Raw genomic sequence first — 16,027 nt, forward strand, 5'->3', positions numbered from 1 at the left:
ATTTTTTAAATGTTTGGTAGAATTCATCTGTAAAGCCATCTGGTCCTGGCCTTGTTTCTTAGAAGTTTTTTGAATATGGATTCAGTTTCATTGCTAGTAATTGGTCTGTTCAAATTTTCTGTCTCTTACTGATTCAGTTCTATATTTCTAGAAATTTATTCCTCTAGATTGTCCAATTTATTTTATCATTTTTCATAATAATCTCTTAATACTCTTTATGTCTGTAGTGTTGGTTGTTATTTCTCCTGCTCTTCTGATTTTGAGTCTTTTTTTTTTTTTTTTTTTTTTTATGAGTCTGGCTAAAGATTTACCAATTTTATCTTTTCAAAGAACCAGCTCCTGATTTCAGTGGTCTGTTCTATTGGGTTTTTAATCTCCATGTATTTATTTCTTTTTTTTTTTTTTTTAAGATTTTATTTATTCATGGCAAAGAGAGAGAGAGAGAGAAGTAGGCTTCATGCAGGGAACCCAACGTGGGACTTGATCCCGGGTCTCCAGGATCACACCCCAGGCTGAAGGCAGCGCTAAACCACTGAGCCACCGGGGCTGCCCTCCATGTATTTATTTCTGATCCAGTCTGTATTATTTCTTTCCTGTTACTGTCTTTGGGCTTTATTTCTTATTTTTCTATCTCCTTTAGGTTTAAGGTTAAGTTGTTTGAGATTTTTCTTGTTTCTTGAGGTAGGCCTATATTGTTGTGTTCTTCCCTCTTATAACATTTTTTGCCATATCCCCAAAATTTTGGATCATTGTGTTTTCAATTTCACTTGCCTCCATTTATCTTTTGATATAGTCTTTGATTTCTTAGTAGACCCATTCTTTGTTTAGTAGCATGTTATTTAGCCTCCATGTATTTGTGTTCTTTCCACATTTTTTCTTGAGTGATTTTCATCCCATTGTGGTCAGAAAAGATGCATGATATATCAGTCTTTTTTAATTTATTTGGACTTGCTTGTGGCTTAACATGTGATCGTTTCTGGAGGATGTTCCATCCGCACTTGAAAAGAATGTGTAGCTCCTGGGTGGCTTAGTCAGTTAAGCATCTGACTTTGATTTTGGCTCAGGTAGTGACCTCAAGGTCATGGGAATCAGTCCCACATTGGGTTCAGCACCTGGCACAGAATCTGCTTGAAATTTTGTCTCTTATTCTCCCTCTGCCCCTCCCCTTCATGCTCTCTCAAAAAAAATAAAATTTCTAAATTAAAAAAAATAGAATGTATATTCCTCTATGTTTGCATGGAATGTTCTGAAAACATCTATTAGGCCCATGTGGTCTAATGTGTCATTCATAGCTACTGTTTCCTTGTTAACTTTTTTTTTTTTTTTTTAAGATTTTATTTATTTATTCATGAGAGGCAGAGAGAGAGAGCGAGGCAGAGACACAGGTAGAGTGAGAAGCAGGTTCCATGCTGGGAACCCAACATGGGACTCCATCCCGGGTCTCCAGGATCACACCCTGGACTGAAGGTGGCGCTACACTGCTGAGCCACCCACCCGGGCTGCCCCCTTGTTGACTTTCTACCTGGCTAATGTATACATTGATATAAGTGGGGTGTTAAAGTTCCCTACTATAATTGTATTACTGTCAGTTTCTTCCTTTATGTCTGCTAATAATTGCTTTTTTAGGGACATCTGGGTGACTCAGTTAAGTGTCTGCCTTTGGCTCAGGTCATGATACCCAGGGTCCTGGGACTGAGTCCTACATTGGAATCCCTGCTCAGTGGAAAGTCTGCCGGTCATGCTGTCTGTCTGTCTGTCTCTCTCTTTCTCTCAAAAAAATAATAAATATTTTAAAAAGAATTGCTTTATGGACTTAGGTGCTTCTATGTTGGGTGCATAGATATTAATAATTTTTATATCTTCTTGTTGGAAATAACAAGTGTTGGCAGATATATGGAGGAAAAGAACCCTCATGCTCTGTTGATGGGAATGCAGATTGGTGTAGCCACTGTGGAAAACAGTATGGAGTTTCCCCCAAAATTAAAAATAGAATTACCATATGATCCAGTGATCTCACTACTATTTACCCAAAGAAAATAAAAACACTAACTCAAAGAGGCATATGCACTCCTGTATTTATTACAGCATTACCAGATATGGAAGCAACCCCAGTGTCCATTGTTAGGTGAATGGGTAAAGATGTATATGTATATGCATACACCCAAAGTGGAATATTACTCAACCATAAAAAAAGAAATCTTGCCGTTTACTACAATATTGATAGATCTGGAGGATATAATGCTAAGTGAAATAAGTTAAAGATAAATGCCATATTATTTCACTCCTGTAGAATTTAAGAAAGAAAATGAATGAACAAAGAAAAAAGACAAACAGGCTCAAATACAGAGAACAAACTGGTGTTTGTTGGCTGAAATAGATAAAGGGAATGGCTAAAATAGATAAAGGGGAGTAACAGTACACTTATCTTGAGCACTGAATGTGTAGAATCAATGAACCACTATGTTGTACACCTGAAACGAATATAATACTGTTAATTATACTTCAATTATAAAAACCGCTTATTTTTAAATGAGGTGGAAATTAAGGAATTCAGAAGTCATTGTTTACTAATAAGGCAAATCAGTTATGAGCTGAAGCAGTTAGATATTTTTGCTTTCTACCAGGAGGATGGTTTAGAAAGTTTAGGAAAATCTATTAATCATAACTTATGTGGAAATTGGTATGGACTCCTAAGGGGGAAAAGAATGCCATTTTTCATATCATTTGTATATTTTTCTAAATATGTCCATGTGTTTCCATTTAAATTATTTGGGTTAGTATAATATAATGGAATAAGGTCTACTAGTGCCTGGAGTTAGATTGTCTATACAAATGAGCTCCTGTGAGGCATACAAAAAAGAGGCCTACCAATTTGGTATTAAAAAATAATAATAAGCTTGCTGTATAAAAGTTACATAGTTTTTTTATTTCTTTTCCATTGAGTAGTTTTCTGCAAATGTTGAAGGTCAGCATTTTTTCTATGGCAGTGATGTTACTTTAAAAAGACCAAATGCTAAGGGGAAGAGTCAAGGAATTACAAGTGTAACATTTTTTAACTCTTTCATACTTTATACCCTAGAGAATTCCTATTAAAAATAGCACATATTTTCTTTCTTATGTGAATTTGTGTGATGCCAAAGATGCTTATCAGTATAAGTCACCAAAAATTTATCATAATTTGTAAATTATTTACGAGGAATAACCAGTGTTTTTCTATGAACACCACAAACTCGTAAGTAAAATGCCAACTAGTAACTCAAATTAATGCTTTGAGAATTTGATATTAATACTCTTAGGCAGCTCTGCAATAAATTTTCTTTTTCTTTACCCTAGACTGAAATTAAGCACAATGTACTCTACAAGTATGTCAAAGGAACTTGAAATAGTTTTAAAGTTATGTAATGAAAAAAGAGGTATTTAATTCTGTTAAATGAATAATTCTCTCCATTCAGCAAACATACATTAAGAAGCTTTGTCTACTTCTAGGGTAGTTATGATAAATAAGACATTTCCTTTCCACTGTTAAGTTACATAATACTTATAGTACATTGTAGGAACAAAATTCTGCAGAAAGTACCTGAACTGGGTAGGAAATCAACAAAAGTTTTGATTGTCCCATCTGAGCTGCCTATTTATTAAAGAATACATTTTTAGGATTTTTTTTTATAAATTTATTTTTTATTGGTGTTCAATTTGCCAACATATAGAATAACACCCAGCTCATCCCATCAAGTGCCCACCTCAGGGCCCGTCACCCAGTCACCCCCCACCCCTCGCCCACCTCACCTTCCACCACCCCTAGTTCGTTTCCCAGAGTCTTTCATGTTCTGTCTCCCTTTCTGATATTTCCCACTCCTTTTTTCTCCTTTCCCCTTTATTCCCTTTCACTATTTTTTTATATTCCCCAAATGAATGAGACCATATAATGTTTGTCCTTCTGACAATAGACATTTGGGTTGCTTCTAACTTCTGGCTAGAAGTGGAAATTGCTGAATCATATAATTCTATTTTTAATTTTTTAAGGAACCACCATTTTATTTTCCCTAGTGGCTGTCCATTTTACATTATCAACAGCAGTGCCCAAGAGTTCTAATCTTTCCACATCCCCACCACCACTTTGCTGCATTTGTGTTGTTTTTAATAACAGGCATCCTATCTAGTGTGGAATGGTAGTTCATTGTGGTTTTGATTTGCATTTCCCTAATGATTAGTGATGGTGAACATCTTTTTGTGACCTCATTGGTAATATGGCCTGATATTTTTAAAGATATTCTGGAAGCTTGTCTAACAAGATTGACTAAATCTTCAGAAGTAACTTACTGCATAAAATCAGATTAACCTAATATCAAATTATTAATGCTGCAGAAAATCTTTGGAGATATCAGAGCTCTTCATCTGAAATCCATCAGTGGTTTCAGAGAGTCCATGAATAGTCTCAAAGCAAAAATTCATCAGATTCTCAAAAGTACCTGTGACCCTCAAAAATTTCACAACTATTGATCTAGCTCAGGATCTCCAAAATGTTTTTTAAAAATTCATTATCTCTTGGATAAAGTAAATTTCGAATTTCTACTCTGCTTTTTTATATTTCCAAAATGTTTAAAATAATCATAGTACATAGTGCATTGATATTTATGCTATTTTAGAACTTAAAAAGTAAAATAAAATCCATCTTTAGCTTTTGGACCTACAATAAAAAAAGTGTAAAAGCTAACAAGAAATAAAATGGATACAGTATGTTCTTAGAATTGCCTGCCATTTCTTAGAGCCTTAGGATCCCCATGTTACTGCAAAAAGAATGGGCAGGCTCTACAGCTGAAAAAAAGTGATGTTTACCATCGAATCCATTTCAGCTGAATTCATTGCAGTAAAATATTTGCAATGGAGTTTTTTATAATGAGCTTTTACTCTGAAAGAGATTGTGTAGGTTCTAAATAGCTAGAAAAGCAATATTTATCATTTAATTCATTTCAAGTGAATTTCATTAAAGGAAAGTATTTGCATTTAAATTCTTTCTAACGAGGGGCATCTAGGTGGCTCAATCAGTTAAGCATCCATGCTTGGTTTGGCTCAGGTATTGATCTCATGGTTCATAAAATAGAGCCCCATCTAGGGTCCCTCTCTCCCTTCCCTCTGAGGGTGCACATGCATTCTTGCTCTTTCTCTCTAAATAAATCTTTAACAAAAATTCTTTCTAATGAGATTTTACTGGTTTTCTAGTATCTTTACGTACTGTATATTATAATTACTTTTTAAAGGTGTTGGGGTTTTGTTTTAAAACCGTGACTGCTTAATTTTAACAGCAACCAGGAAGAATTCTCCTTAAGTATCTATGTTGGATAGATGAATACAAACCTATCTTCAGTCTAGCATTCTAAAACTCTACCAGTTCAAATCATGGTCAATTCAACACATCTCCTTCAGTCTTTTTCCAAGTAGGGCTTAAATTCCTCAATCATTTAATATCCTTGGGCCTCTATCTCCTCTTCAGTCGGCCTAGAACTACATAGTTCTCTCCAACTCCTAACATTAGACTCTATGTTTAATAGTTATGCTGTGAAATAACTATATTTTAAAAATTATAACAGGGAGCATCTGGGTGGCTCAGTTGATTAAGCTTCCAACTCTTGATTTCAGCTCAGGTCATGATCTCAGGGTCACGAGATCGATCCCCACATCAGGCTCCATGCTCAGTGCAGAGTCTGCTTGAAAGATTCTCATTTTCCCTCCCACTCCCGCTTGTGCTGTCTCTCTGTTTCCAAAATAAATGAAATCTTAAAAATAAAGATTATACCAGTTTTTTAGATTCTTGTTTTTTTCCTTTTGCAGCTTTATGCAGGTGCTATTCTTGAAGTTTGTGGATGAAAATTGGGGAGGTTCCCTCAAGTCCAAGGTATGTAAAATCATCTCCAGTAAACTCTCACTGTAATAACTTAAAATGAACATTTTACAAGAATAATTTCATTAAATATTCCCAAGAATAAGAATTTTTAGGATTATAACTTTCTCAATGTATTTTTCCACATTTATTTTCATGGAGGTAGAGTTTTATAGTAATTGTTGAATACAAGGTTACTTGCAGCAGGCATAATACCTGATACATCACATGATGAAGTGGTTATTTCCTTAGGAGAGCCTTTGTTTTACCAGATATAAGTGTAATCTCTTTAATATACCATTCTATCTTAAATGTAACTTGATTCATATAAAAACCTCATAAGGAACAATTGGAGTGAGATAAGACCTATATACAAAATGACTAATTGTCAAGAGATAATTAATTACCATAGAACTTGAAGTGCAGAGGAGAAGCAGTCATCCATGTAAGTTGTCACAGGAAATTTTAAGGATAAATATATGAAAGAATAATTGTACAAATATATTCTTTTGGTTGATATCAAATAGTAATGGAGCTTTGCATCTCCAGAAGACTTGGACTAAGACTTTTCTATTCTGTCCTGGCATGTCATTTGAAAATCAGTTTTGTAAAGCTGAAATTGTATAAAGGTAATGTTTGGGTTTTTTTTTTTCCCTGAAATATGTAAGTGCTCTATTTATATACCTTATTTTTACTTCTGATTTCCTCATGGTTTCTCACCTTGTTTACTTAATGGCAAGAGAATTTTTTGGATTTAGTATCTTATAAAATTACCTTTATTCACACATGCCCTTTATTGCTGACCTAGAATTATTTATAATAATATATTGTTCTTTTTGGCACAAATGTATTAGAATAATAGCTTGGCTTGGGGACATTTTATATGTAGCCCAAAGCAGATACACATCTAATTAAATACAAAATACATTCTTTGTCAGAATAAACACATTCTGATATAGTACAGAATATATCTAGTTCCTTGTGCTGAATTTTTTTTTTCCTTCTTCACCACACTCTAAATTGTACCATAGTTGCTTTTGGTTTTTATATCCAGTCTCTCAATGATAGTTTGATCACTCTTATTCCTAGAAATTGTTTTCAATTATATTGTTCATATTTACTGACTTATTTTAATAATTTTTTGTGACTTTGATTTTCATGATGTTAAGAGTAGCTTTGATACCACAATTAACCTTATTCATGATACCAGATTTTATTATGTCTTTGGTAATTTCTACAGTTGGAAGTTCAGTCTTCAGAAAACTTGAGTGGAGTTTATCAGTCCTTGTAGTGGAACTTAATTATATATATTTCATAGGCATAGTTAAATATCGTACTTTGGGTACATGTAGTTATACTGTTTTTTTCTTTTTGAAAACAATTGGATTTTAATTCTACATATAAATAATAGGGTTTTTTGAGTGAAAATAATTATTTCTGTAATGCATAACTATATTCAGTATAATTATGTATAATGCCAGTGTTTTCTGAGTCCATAAGAAACTGGTGTATTTTAAGTATAGCCATTTTTATATTCCCACTTTTAGACTCATTATCTTAAAGATACTGTGGAATAGTGCATGAAGGACAGTTGTCACTTTTTACAATAATTACATATACCAGGACACCTGGGTGGCTCAGCGGTGGGGCATCTGCCTTTGGCTCAAGTTGTGATCCCATGGTCCGGGGATCGAGTCCCACATCGGGCTCCCTACATAAACCCTGCTTCTCCCCCTGCCTCTGTCTCTGCCCATCTCTCTGTGTGTCTCTGTCTTTCTCTGTGTCTCTCATGAATAAAATTCTTAAAAAAAAAAAAAAAAAACTAAAAATAATTACAGATGCCAAGCTAATCTTCATGTCCTCATTGCAGTATGGTCTTTGTCATCAACATCCAGTAGGCTCTGGATTATCATAACTTTCATTATATTTTATCTTAATAATTATGATCTTTAAAAATAAAAAAATAATAATTATAATCTTTAAAATTCACTTAATTTAAAATACCTATGTCATAAAAGAGAGAAGTAAATTAATGTTAAGTTATTCCAGAAAGGAGAACCAAATTTTGAGACATTTTATTGAACTTAAACCACTCAGTGTTGGTGGGGGAAAAAAAAGTCTCAGATTATATTCCAAAGCCAGTAATAGATCCAACTCCTAAGATTCTTCTAATTTCCATGTTTTGGTTGTGTAAGTAGAAAGGGCAGCATGAATGCTTTTCTTTTAATCCTTAACATTTTTAATAATTGAAGTATAATTGACATAGTGTTTCATGTGTACAACATACTTGGTTTGATAATTCTTTATATTACACAATGCTAACTCCAATAATTGTGATCATCTGACATCCTACAATGTTATTATAATATGATTATTTTTTATCTGATTTAATATTTATTTTATAACTTTAAAGTAGTATCTCTTAATCTCCTTAATCACCCAACACTTCCATCTACTTCCTCTGTGCCAACTACCAGTTCTATGTATTTAAGAATCTGTTTTTTGGTTATTTCACTTTCTTTCAGATTCCACATTTGTTCAAACTAACTCACATAGTACTTGTCTTCATCTGGCCTATTTCACTTAGCTTAATTGCTCTGGATCCATCCATGTTGTCACAAATGGAAAGATCTCATTCTTTTCTATAGCTGAGTAATATTCTATTTTGTATTCCACACTTATTTCCCATTCCTGGAAACCCATGACTCCCACTCCCATTCATCCATTTTACTCATCCCCCACCCCCCCCCAACACACCCCTTTTGGCAGCCATCAGTTCTCTGTATTTATTGTCTATTTCTGCTTGGATTTTCTTTCTTTTTTACTACTTCACTGTTAAGGTTTAAAAATACAACCAATTTCTGTATATTAATTTTATAACCTGAAATTTTACTGAAATCACTTATCAATTCTAAGAGTTTTTTGGGGGAGTCTTTAGGTTTTTCTATATAAAGTATGTCATCTGCAAATAGTAGCATATCATGTCATCTGCATAAATTGGCAGTTTTACTTCTTAACAGTTTCTGTGCCTTTTATTTCTTGTTTGATTGCTGCAGCTAGGACCTCCAGAATAAAAGTGTCAAGACAGCAGTGGACATCCTTGTCTTGTTTGGGATCTTAGAGGAAAAGCTCTCAGTGTGTTACTGTTGCGTATGATGTTGGCTTTGGGTTTTTTAATTTTGGCTTGTATTATGTTCCCTCTAAACCCATTTTGTTGAGAGGTTTTTATTTTTGATTTTCTTTTTTAAGATTTTATTTATTTATTCATGACAGACATAGAAGCAGAGACATAGGCAGAGGGAGGAGAAGCAGGCTCCAATAGTAGCCCGATGTGGAAATCAATCCCGGAACTCCGGGATTACGTCCTGAGCCAAAGGCAAACGCCCAACCGCTGAGCCACCCAAGAATCCCTGTTGAGAGTTTTTTCTATATCTGTTGAGCTGATCATTTGGTTTTTATCCTTTCTCTCAGTAATGTAGTATGTCAAAGTGAATGATGCGCAACTATTGAACCTTCTTTGCGTCACTAGAATAAATGCCATTGACTGTGGTCAATGATTCCTTTATTGTTGATTGAATAATATGTTGAGGATTTTTGCATCAATGTTAATCAGAGATACCTATAATTTCCTTTTTGTGGTATTAGGGTAACACTGGCCTAGTGGAATGTATTCGTAAGCTTTTCTTCTCTTTTTTGGAATAGTTTGAGAATAGTTATGAAATCTCGAAATACTTGGTAGAATCCATCTGCTGTCAATCTTGTTTGTTGAAGTTTTTTGATTACTAGATCAATTCCTTTAGGAGTTATTCTGTTCAGGTTTTCTGTTTTATTTCCTGATTCAGTTTTGTGTGTTTCTAGGACATTATCCATTTCTTGCAGGTTGTCCAGTTTGTTGACGTATGTTTTTCATAGTAGTCTCCTAAAATACTTCGGTTTTCTGTGGTTTTGGTTGTTACTTCTACTCTTATTTCTGATTTGGAGTCCTCTTTTTCTTGATACGTGTAGCTAAAGGCTTATGAATTTTGATTATTTTTTTCAAAGATCCAACTCAGTTTCATTGATCTTTTATACTGTATTTTTAGTCTCTATTTACTCTTGCTCTAATATTTATTCTTCTACTAACCTTGGGTTTTGTTTGTTATTTTTCTAGTTTAAGTGTAAGTTTATATTGAAACTTTTCTTGTTTTGTTTACAGGTCAGTTTTCATTTTCATTTGTCTTCATGGTTTTTTTTTTTTTTTTTTTTTAATTTCCTCGATTTCTTCGTTGACCCATTGGTTGTTTAGAAGCATGTCTTATAAAGCTGAACCAGGGACACCTGGATGGTTCAGAGGTTCAGCGTCTGCCTTCGGCTCAGGGCGTGATCCTGGGGACCTGGGGACATCGGGCTCCCTGCATGGAGCCTGCTTCTCCCTCTGCCTGTGTCTCTGCCTCTCTCTTCTCTCTCTCTCTCTCTCTTTCTCTCTCTCTCTCTCGCGCGCGCGCGCACTCATGAATAAATAAATGAAATCTTTAAAAAATAAAAAAATAAAGCTGAACCAGGTGAGAGCCAGGAGGCCCCAGTGTGCTTTGTGCCAGGGCCGTCTTAGAAAGCCAGTGTTTGTGTCACATTGGCACAACTACTGGATCTATAGTGAGCACTGACCAGGGGTGTCCTGATGTGCAATGTGCTGGAGCTGCTTTTTTGGGGTGGTTGGGGCTGGTGTGGGCTAGGGACCCAGGACTTACTGAAGCAACAGGCTGGTTAGGGTATCTGGACCCTCCCATCCAATTTTTAAAGGTAGAGGGAAAACATAAACCATGGCACTCACCCAGCTCCTCCAACCTGGAGAGAGTGCCAGCAGCTTTCCCACCATTGCGCAGAGTTCTAGTTCTGGATAGTCCCTTTTTGGGGGGATGCCTGGGTGGCTCAATGGTTGGGCATCTTCAAAAAAAAAAGGTCTTCCCTAATTTTGTAGATCTAAGCAAACTTTTCTGTGAAAGGCTAGATAATAAAAATTTCTAACTTTACAGGCAACAAAGATAGATGCTACAACTATTGAACTCTACTTTTGTAGTATAGAAGCAGCCATAGACTATTTTTAAATGAACATGGGCTTTGTTCTAGTAAAACTGTACTTACTACAGCAGTCTAGACTATGGACCTCAGGCCATAGATTGCCAGTTCCTTATTAGAATCATATACCAGGACGCCTGGGTGGCTCAGCGGTTGAGCGGCTGCCTTCAGCTCAGGGTGGGATCCCGAGATGTGGGATCAAGTCCCACATCAGGCTCCCTGCATAGAGCCTGCTTCTCCTTCTGCCTGTGTCTCTGCTCTCTCTCAATGAATGAATGAATGAACGAACGAACAAACAAACAAACCTTAAGAAAAAAAGAATCCTATACCTATGAAGGCAGAAAAAAGTTTTAAAATAATGTAGAACTGAGATAGCAGATTTTTACTACTCATACCAATTTCTCATACCAGTGATACCTAAGGTTATGAAGCTACATCGGAGTTTTGCTAGAAGTAGTTCATTAGTATTCGCTTTACCACAATTTCTCATTTATAAAATGGGTAATAGATGGTATTAAATCAGTAAAAACTCAGGAGATTGTTTTGAGGATTAAATAACACACCTAAATCACTTAGTATGTGTGTGGCACCAACAAATACAGAGTAAGCCATTGAGTGCTTACAATGTGTCAAGCACTATTTCAGTACTGAGGATATTAAATCGTGGGTATTGTTTTTTAACTTACACTCTCTTTAGGTAATAAATTTCTATTGGTAACCATCAGGCATTTTTATACTCCTTTATCTTTAAAAAGTAAAAACAATTCAAATTAGTGTATCAGTTATAGCTACAGCCTGACTTCTACTCTGCAAAATTTTATTTGCTGCCAGCCATTCTTCTAGCTGTGACTTTCTGACATCTCTTTCTACCATTTTACCTCTTGACTGTTAAATCTTACTTGACTGTAGCATTTGAAACTCGTCCTTTACTTGTGTGAATTTGTTACCTCCTAGTTTTTCCTAAATCTAACAAGCTTTCCATCTGCCTTTCCTGGCATCTCATCTACCACTCACCTTTCAAATGGTAGGTGTAATTGGGGTCTATCTTTATGTTTTCTTCTTTTCTCCTCAGTGTCCCACTCTGTTCCAATTACAGCATTTTCCTGATAACTCCTATCTATAGCTTTAGGTTACACCTTTCTGTTAGAAATCACATTTCTGACTGCAAGTGGACGTTTTCATTTGTATATCTTGTAGATACCTTAAGCCTATGTACATAGGAATCATCTGAAGATCTTCTTAAATGTAGACTGTAAATTCTGTAAATTTGGTGTGAATCCTGAGATTCTGCATTTCTAATAATCCTCCTGGTTGTGGCCCACATTTTTGGTAGAGAGGCCTTTCCAAAAACTGAATTAATACTCCTCTTATAAAAGTGTACCATCTTCTCTCCTGTTTCCATAAATGGCAATATCAACAAGCAAAAGCATAAAGTACAAGAATCATGACTGTCCTTTATTTAACACTTCATACCCAAGTAGGCACCAAATGGTATCTCTTCCTTTCCTGAAGAACTTTCACATCTTATTTCCTCGGCCTTCTCTGTGAATTTAATCTAGCCTTTGGCATCTTTCTCCAGAAGGATTACTTGTTATATGGTCGAGGTATCTCTATTCCCTTTTCCTTCTTTTGTTGTATCCTCTATACAACTACCAAAAAAGACTTTTGCCAAAAAAAAAAAGACTTTTGCCAGTAGACACATTTGGTTTCTGTGCCCCTTATTTAAAATTCTCTATAGTTCCCCATCACGGGGCAGCCCGGGTGGCTCAGCGGTTTAGCACCGCCTTCAGCCCAGGGCCTGATCCTGGAGACCTGGGATCGAGTCCCATGTCAGGCTCCCTGCATGGAGACTGCTTCTCCTTCTGCCTGTGTCTCGGTTTCTCTCATTCTCTCTCTCTCTCTCTGTGTCTCTCATTAATAAATAAATAAAATCTTTAGAATATATATATATAGTTCCCCATCATGTACAGTATAAACATCAAACTCAGTAGCTTCCCATACAAGACCCATCACAACATGCTTTCTCATTTCTTGTTCACATCTCTAGTTCACACGCACAACTGTCTGCATTTCTTGGAGCTCTGACCTCTAAGGCTTTGCACATATTTCATGTTCCTCCTGACTTATGCCCCTTCCAGTTCTTGTGGCATGCTGCTATTCATTCAAAATTTAGTTCAAGCATTCTTGTTTGTGGCCTTTAGACAGAATTTTTCACCTTTATATTCCACACTTGCCACAAAATATTATTATGTATTTATTTGCTTTGTTGGTCTTTTGCCTCTACCAAACTAGGAACTCCTTAAAGCCTAGAATTTAAAAAAAAAAAATTTCCATCAGTATACCCAGAATCTACCTAAACACCACTCCTTGTATTAAGAGGAATTCAAGGGACATCTGCATGGCTCAGTGGTTGGGCATCTGCCTTCGGCCCAGGGCGTGATCCTAGAGTCCCAAGATCAAGTCCCATATCGGGCTCCTTGCATGGAGCCTGCTTCTCTCTCTGCCTCTCTTTCTCTGTCTCTCTTTTGCTCTCATGAGTAAATAAAATCTTTTTTAAAAAAGGAGGAAAATTCAAATATTTATTGAATGGATGAGTAGATTTACAAAATTTATCGAATTCACAAATTCCCCCATTTGTGACAAATGGAAATCAAGTGAAAAGCCTGTGTTTACATTGGTTAATACATCCCTGGTGAACTTATAAACATTTTTTTCCTGACTTCATCATTCTGCACTAAGTCGTGTTTTTAGTTTGTCTTGTCTTCATTATCGTACCTCTGGTTTCCTTAGATTCTTTCAGGTTTTTAAGTTATTCTTCTCAGAATGTTTCCAAGTGCTTTTAAATGGTCTTGTTGAGAAGACCCAAATGACTCCTAATTCTACACTCCAAATGGTTTGTATACAATAGTAAATTTTTATTTTGGGTGTACTCTCCTAGGTACCCAGAAGCTTTCTTGAGCATAGTTGAGAATTCAGTTCTAGTGTATTGTTGTTTCTGGGTATGATATGACATTTTTATTTAGACTATATTTTGATTCAGATGGTTATTTTTATCAACAGGAAACCATCTAATTGTCGTCTTATAATTTTATGTGATAGTTCACAAGTCTTAACCATACTTGTTATAAGCCCTTATAATCAAATCTTAAAATGTAGAGCACCTTTTATGACTACTGATGTGATCAAAGGTATATTATTACATTTAGCCAAGTATATTGTCTTTTTTCATTTGTATTTTCACTTGTTTATTCTGGAAATAAATTCAAACATTTTTCTTTAACTTCAAGACCTACCTATCCTTTCTATTATCCCATCTCCAATTTTATCCTCTTTTTGGAACTAGGAGGATAGATTTTAGTATTGTTTTTAGTTAACTCTGAAGAGTCTGAAATATAAGAGTTCTACAAGTTTGAGTAATATGTATAGCAAAAATAAGCTCCTCTCCAGTGTTGCTGTGTAAATGACATGCTGATAAGAATCCAGTGAAAAGTTGAAACATTCCCTGTGTTTTCTAATCTTCTGTATATTTGAACATTTTCTGGAAATGCAATGACTGGATTTCTTTAGGAATCTTCAAACTGATGTTATTGAGCTAATTTTAAAATAGTAGAAAATAAGTTACTGTGAAGTCTTCTTGCAAGTTTTATACTCTTGTATACCCTGTCTTAGTGCCTTGTGTACATAAAACCCCCCAAGTATCTGTTAAAAGATTAATTCGCAGCTTATAAAATGTCATTAAGCTACTTACTACAGGGTATTTTAACAGATACTCCCCTCATTCAAAATTAGTAGGCTTTATAGATCTGTGTTTAGCAGAACAGAGCAAAAAACTAACAGTCATTAGTGACTCATACTAAATTTAAATTTGTTCATTTCAGCCTATTAAAAATCTTTTGAATTAAAAATTATTAAATGTGCTAGGCTCTATTAATGGAAACAAAATATGTAAGAACAGTTCTTTCCCTAGATAAGTTTCTTATGCAGGAGTGTCCTGTGTTTTGCAAAGGTGTACATACCACGGTTCCCAAAGGGATGCTATAAAATGCAACAAGGTATCATGAGATTGTCTTTGCTCAGGGATTCAGGAGTCTGCAGAGTATTTGGATAAATCCTAAAGGATGAAGTTAATCGAGAAGAAATTCTAACAAGCAGACTGACCATCGGTTTTACTTTGAACTAAATTCTGCAGGGGAAATATAGATAGGATATCTGAATCTCTTCAACAAGTTCTGAACCTTAAAAACTGTTTACTACTGGTCAGCTCAGATGGCTTAGCAGTTTAGCGCCACCTTCAGTCCAGGGCGTGATCCTGGAGACCCGGGATCGAGTCCCACGTCGGGTTCCCTGTGAAGCCTGCTTCTCCCCCTGCCTGTCTCTCTCTCTCTCTCTCTATGAATAAATAAAGTCTTTAATTAAAAAAAAAAAAACAAAAACTATTTACTACTGCTTTACTGTCCTAAATGCAGGTAAAGACCTTTGTAATAAAACATGTCAGTAAAGCTATTGCTAGTTTAATTGTAAGTTTAAAAAATAAGTTCTCAGAAGCCTGTATACCATAAAATCTAAGAACTATCGAGTATCAATATGAAATATGTTATTTTTAGAAAAATGTTCTAAATTCAACATCATTACTAAAAAAATTGGTAAAATATAGATCAACAACCCAAAAAAGGGAAAACATTTGTTTAAAATTTCCCCAAATCCTATGTTCCAAATATAACCCCTTATTAAAATTAAAATAATAGTTAACATTTTTTAAGGGTTATAAGATTCATGAATAAATTAAAAATTTTTATAACAACCATAAGAAAAACTGATCCCAGACTTGCCTTTTATGAGTTTGCTTCTATGTCACTAAATAGATTAATTTTTAATTATTGGAAGCATTCTATAGTGTGGTCCATGTTCATTTATTTAACCTGTAGCTTCTTATACATATGGATTTTTTTCCCGCATTTCTAGGAGTGGTTAATAGTAGTTTATATATCTTTTGCAGTATGTTGTATGGTTATTTCCTCAATACAGAAATGCCTACCAGTAGACTTTCCGATTTAAAGAATATATACGTTTTAGGACTTTGGGTTCATTTTGATA

General features: G+C 35.0%; 1 protein-coding gene and 1 long non-coding RNA gene across 2 annotated transcripts in view; one reads left to right on the forward strand and one right to left on the reverse strand.

Moving 5' to 3' along the window:
• Positions 1–16,027, forward strand: part of SELENOF (selenoprotein F) — a 41,769-nt gene that overhangs the window by 21,116 nt on the left and 4,626 nt on the right. The window contains exon 3 of the mRNA XM_025417752.3: positions 5,830–5,893. Within this exon, the coding sequence (XP_025273537.3) occupies positions 5,830–5,893 (64 nt within the window). The remainder of the gene's footprint in view (positions 1–5,829; positions 5,894–16,027) is intronic.
• The window catches only part of LOC112640937 (uncharacterized), a 37,428-nt gene that overhangs the window by 12,672 nt on the left and 8,729 nt on the right, over positions 1–16,027 (reverse strand). The gene's annotated exons all lie outside the window — the stretch shown is intronic.

Source organism: Canis lupus, chromosome 6 (assembly GCF_003254725.2).
Source record: "Canis lupus dingo isolate Sandy chromosome 6, ASM325472v2, whole genome shotgun sequence".
In the NCBI taxonomy this organism is placed as follows: domain Eukaryota; kingdom Metazoa; phylum Chordata; class Mammalia; order Carnivora; family Canidae; genus Canis; species Canis lupus.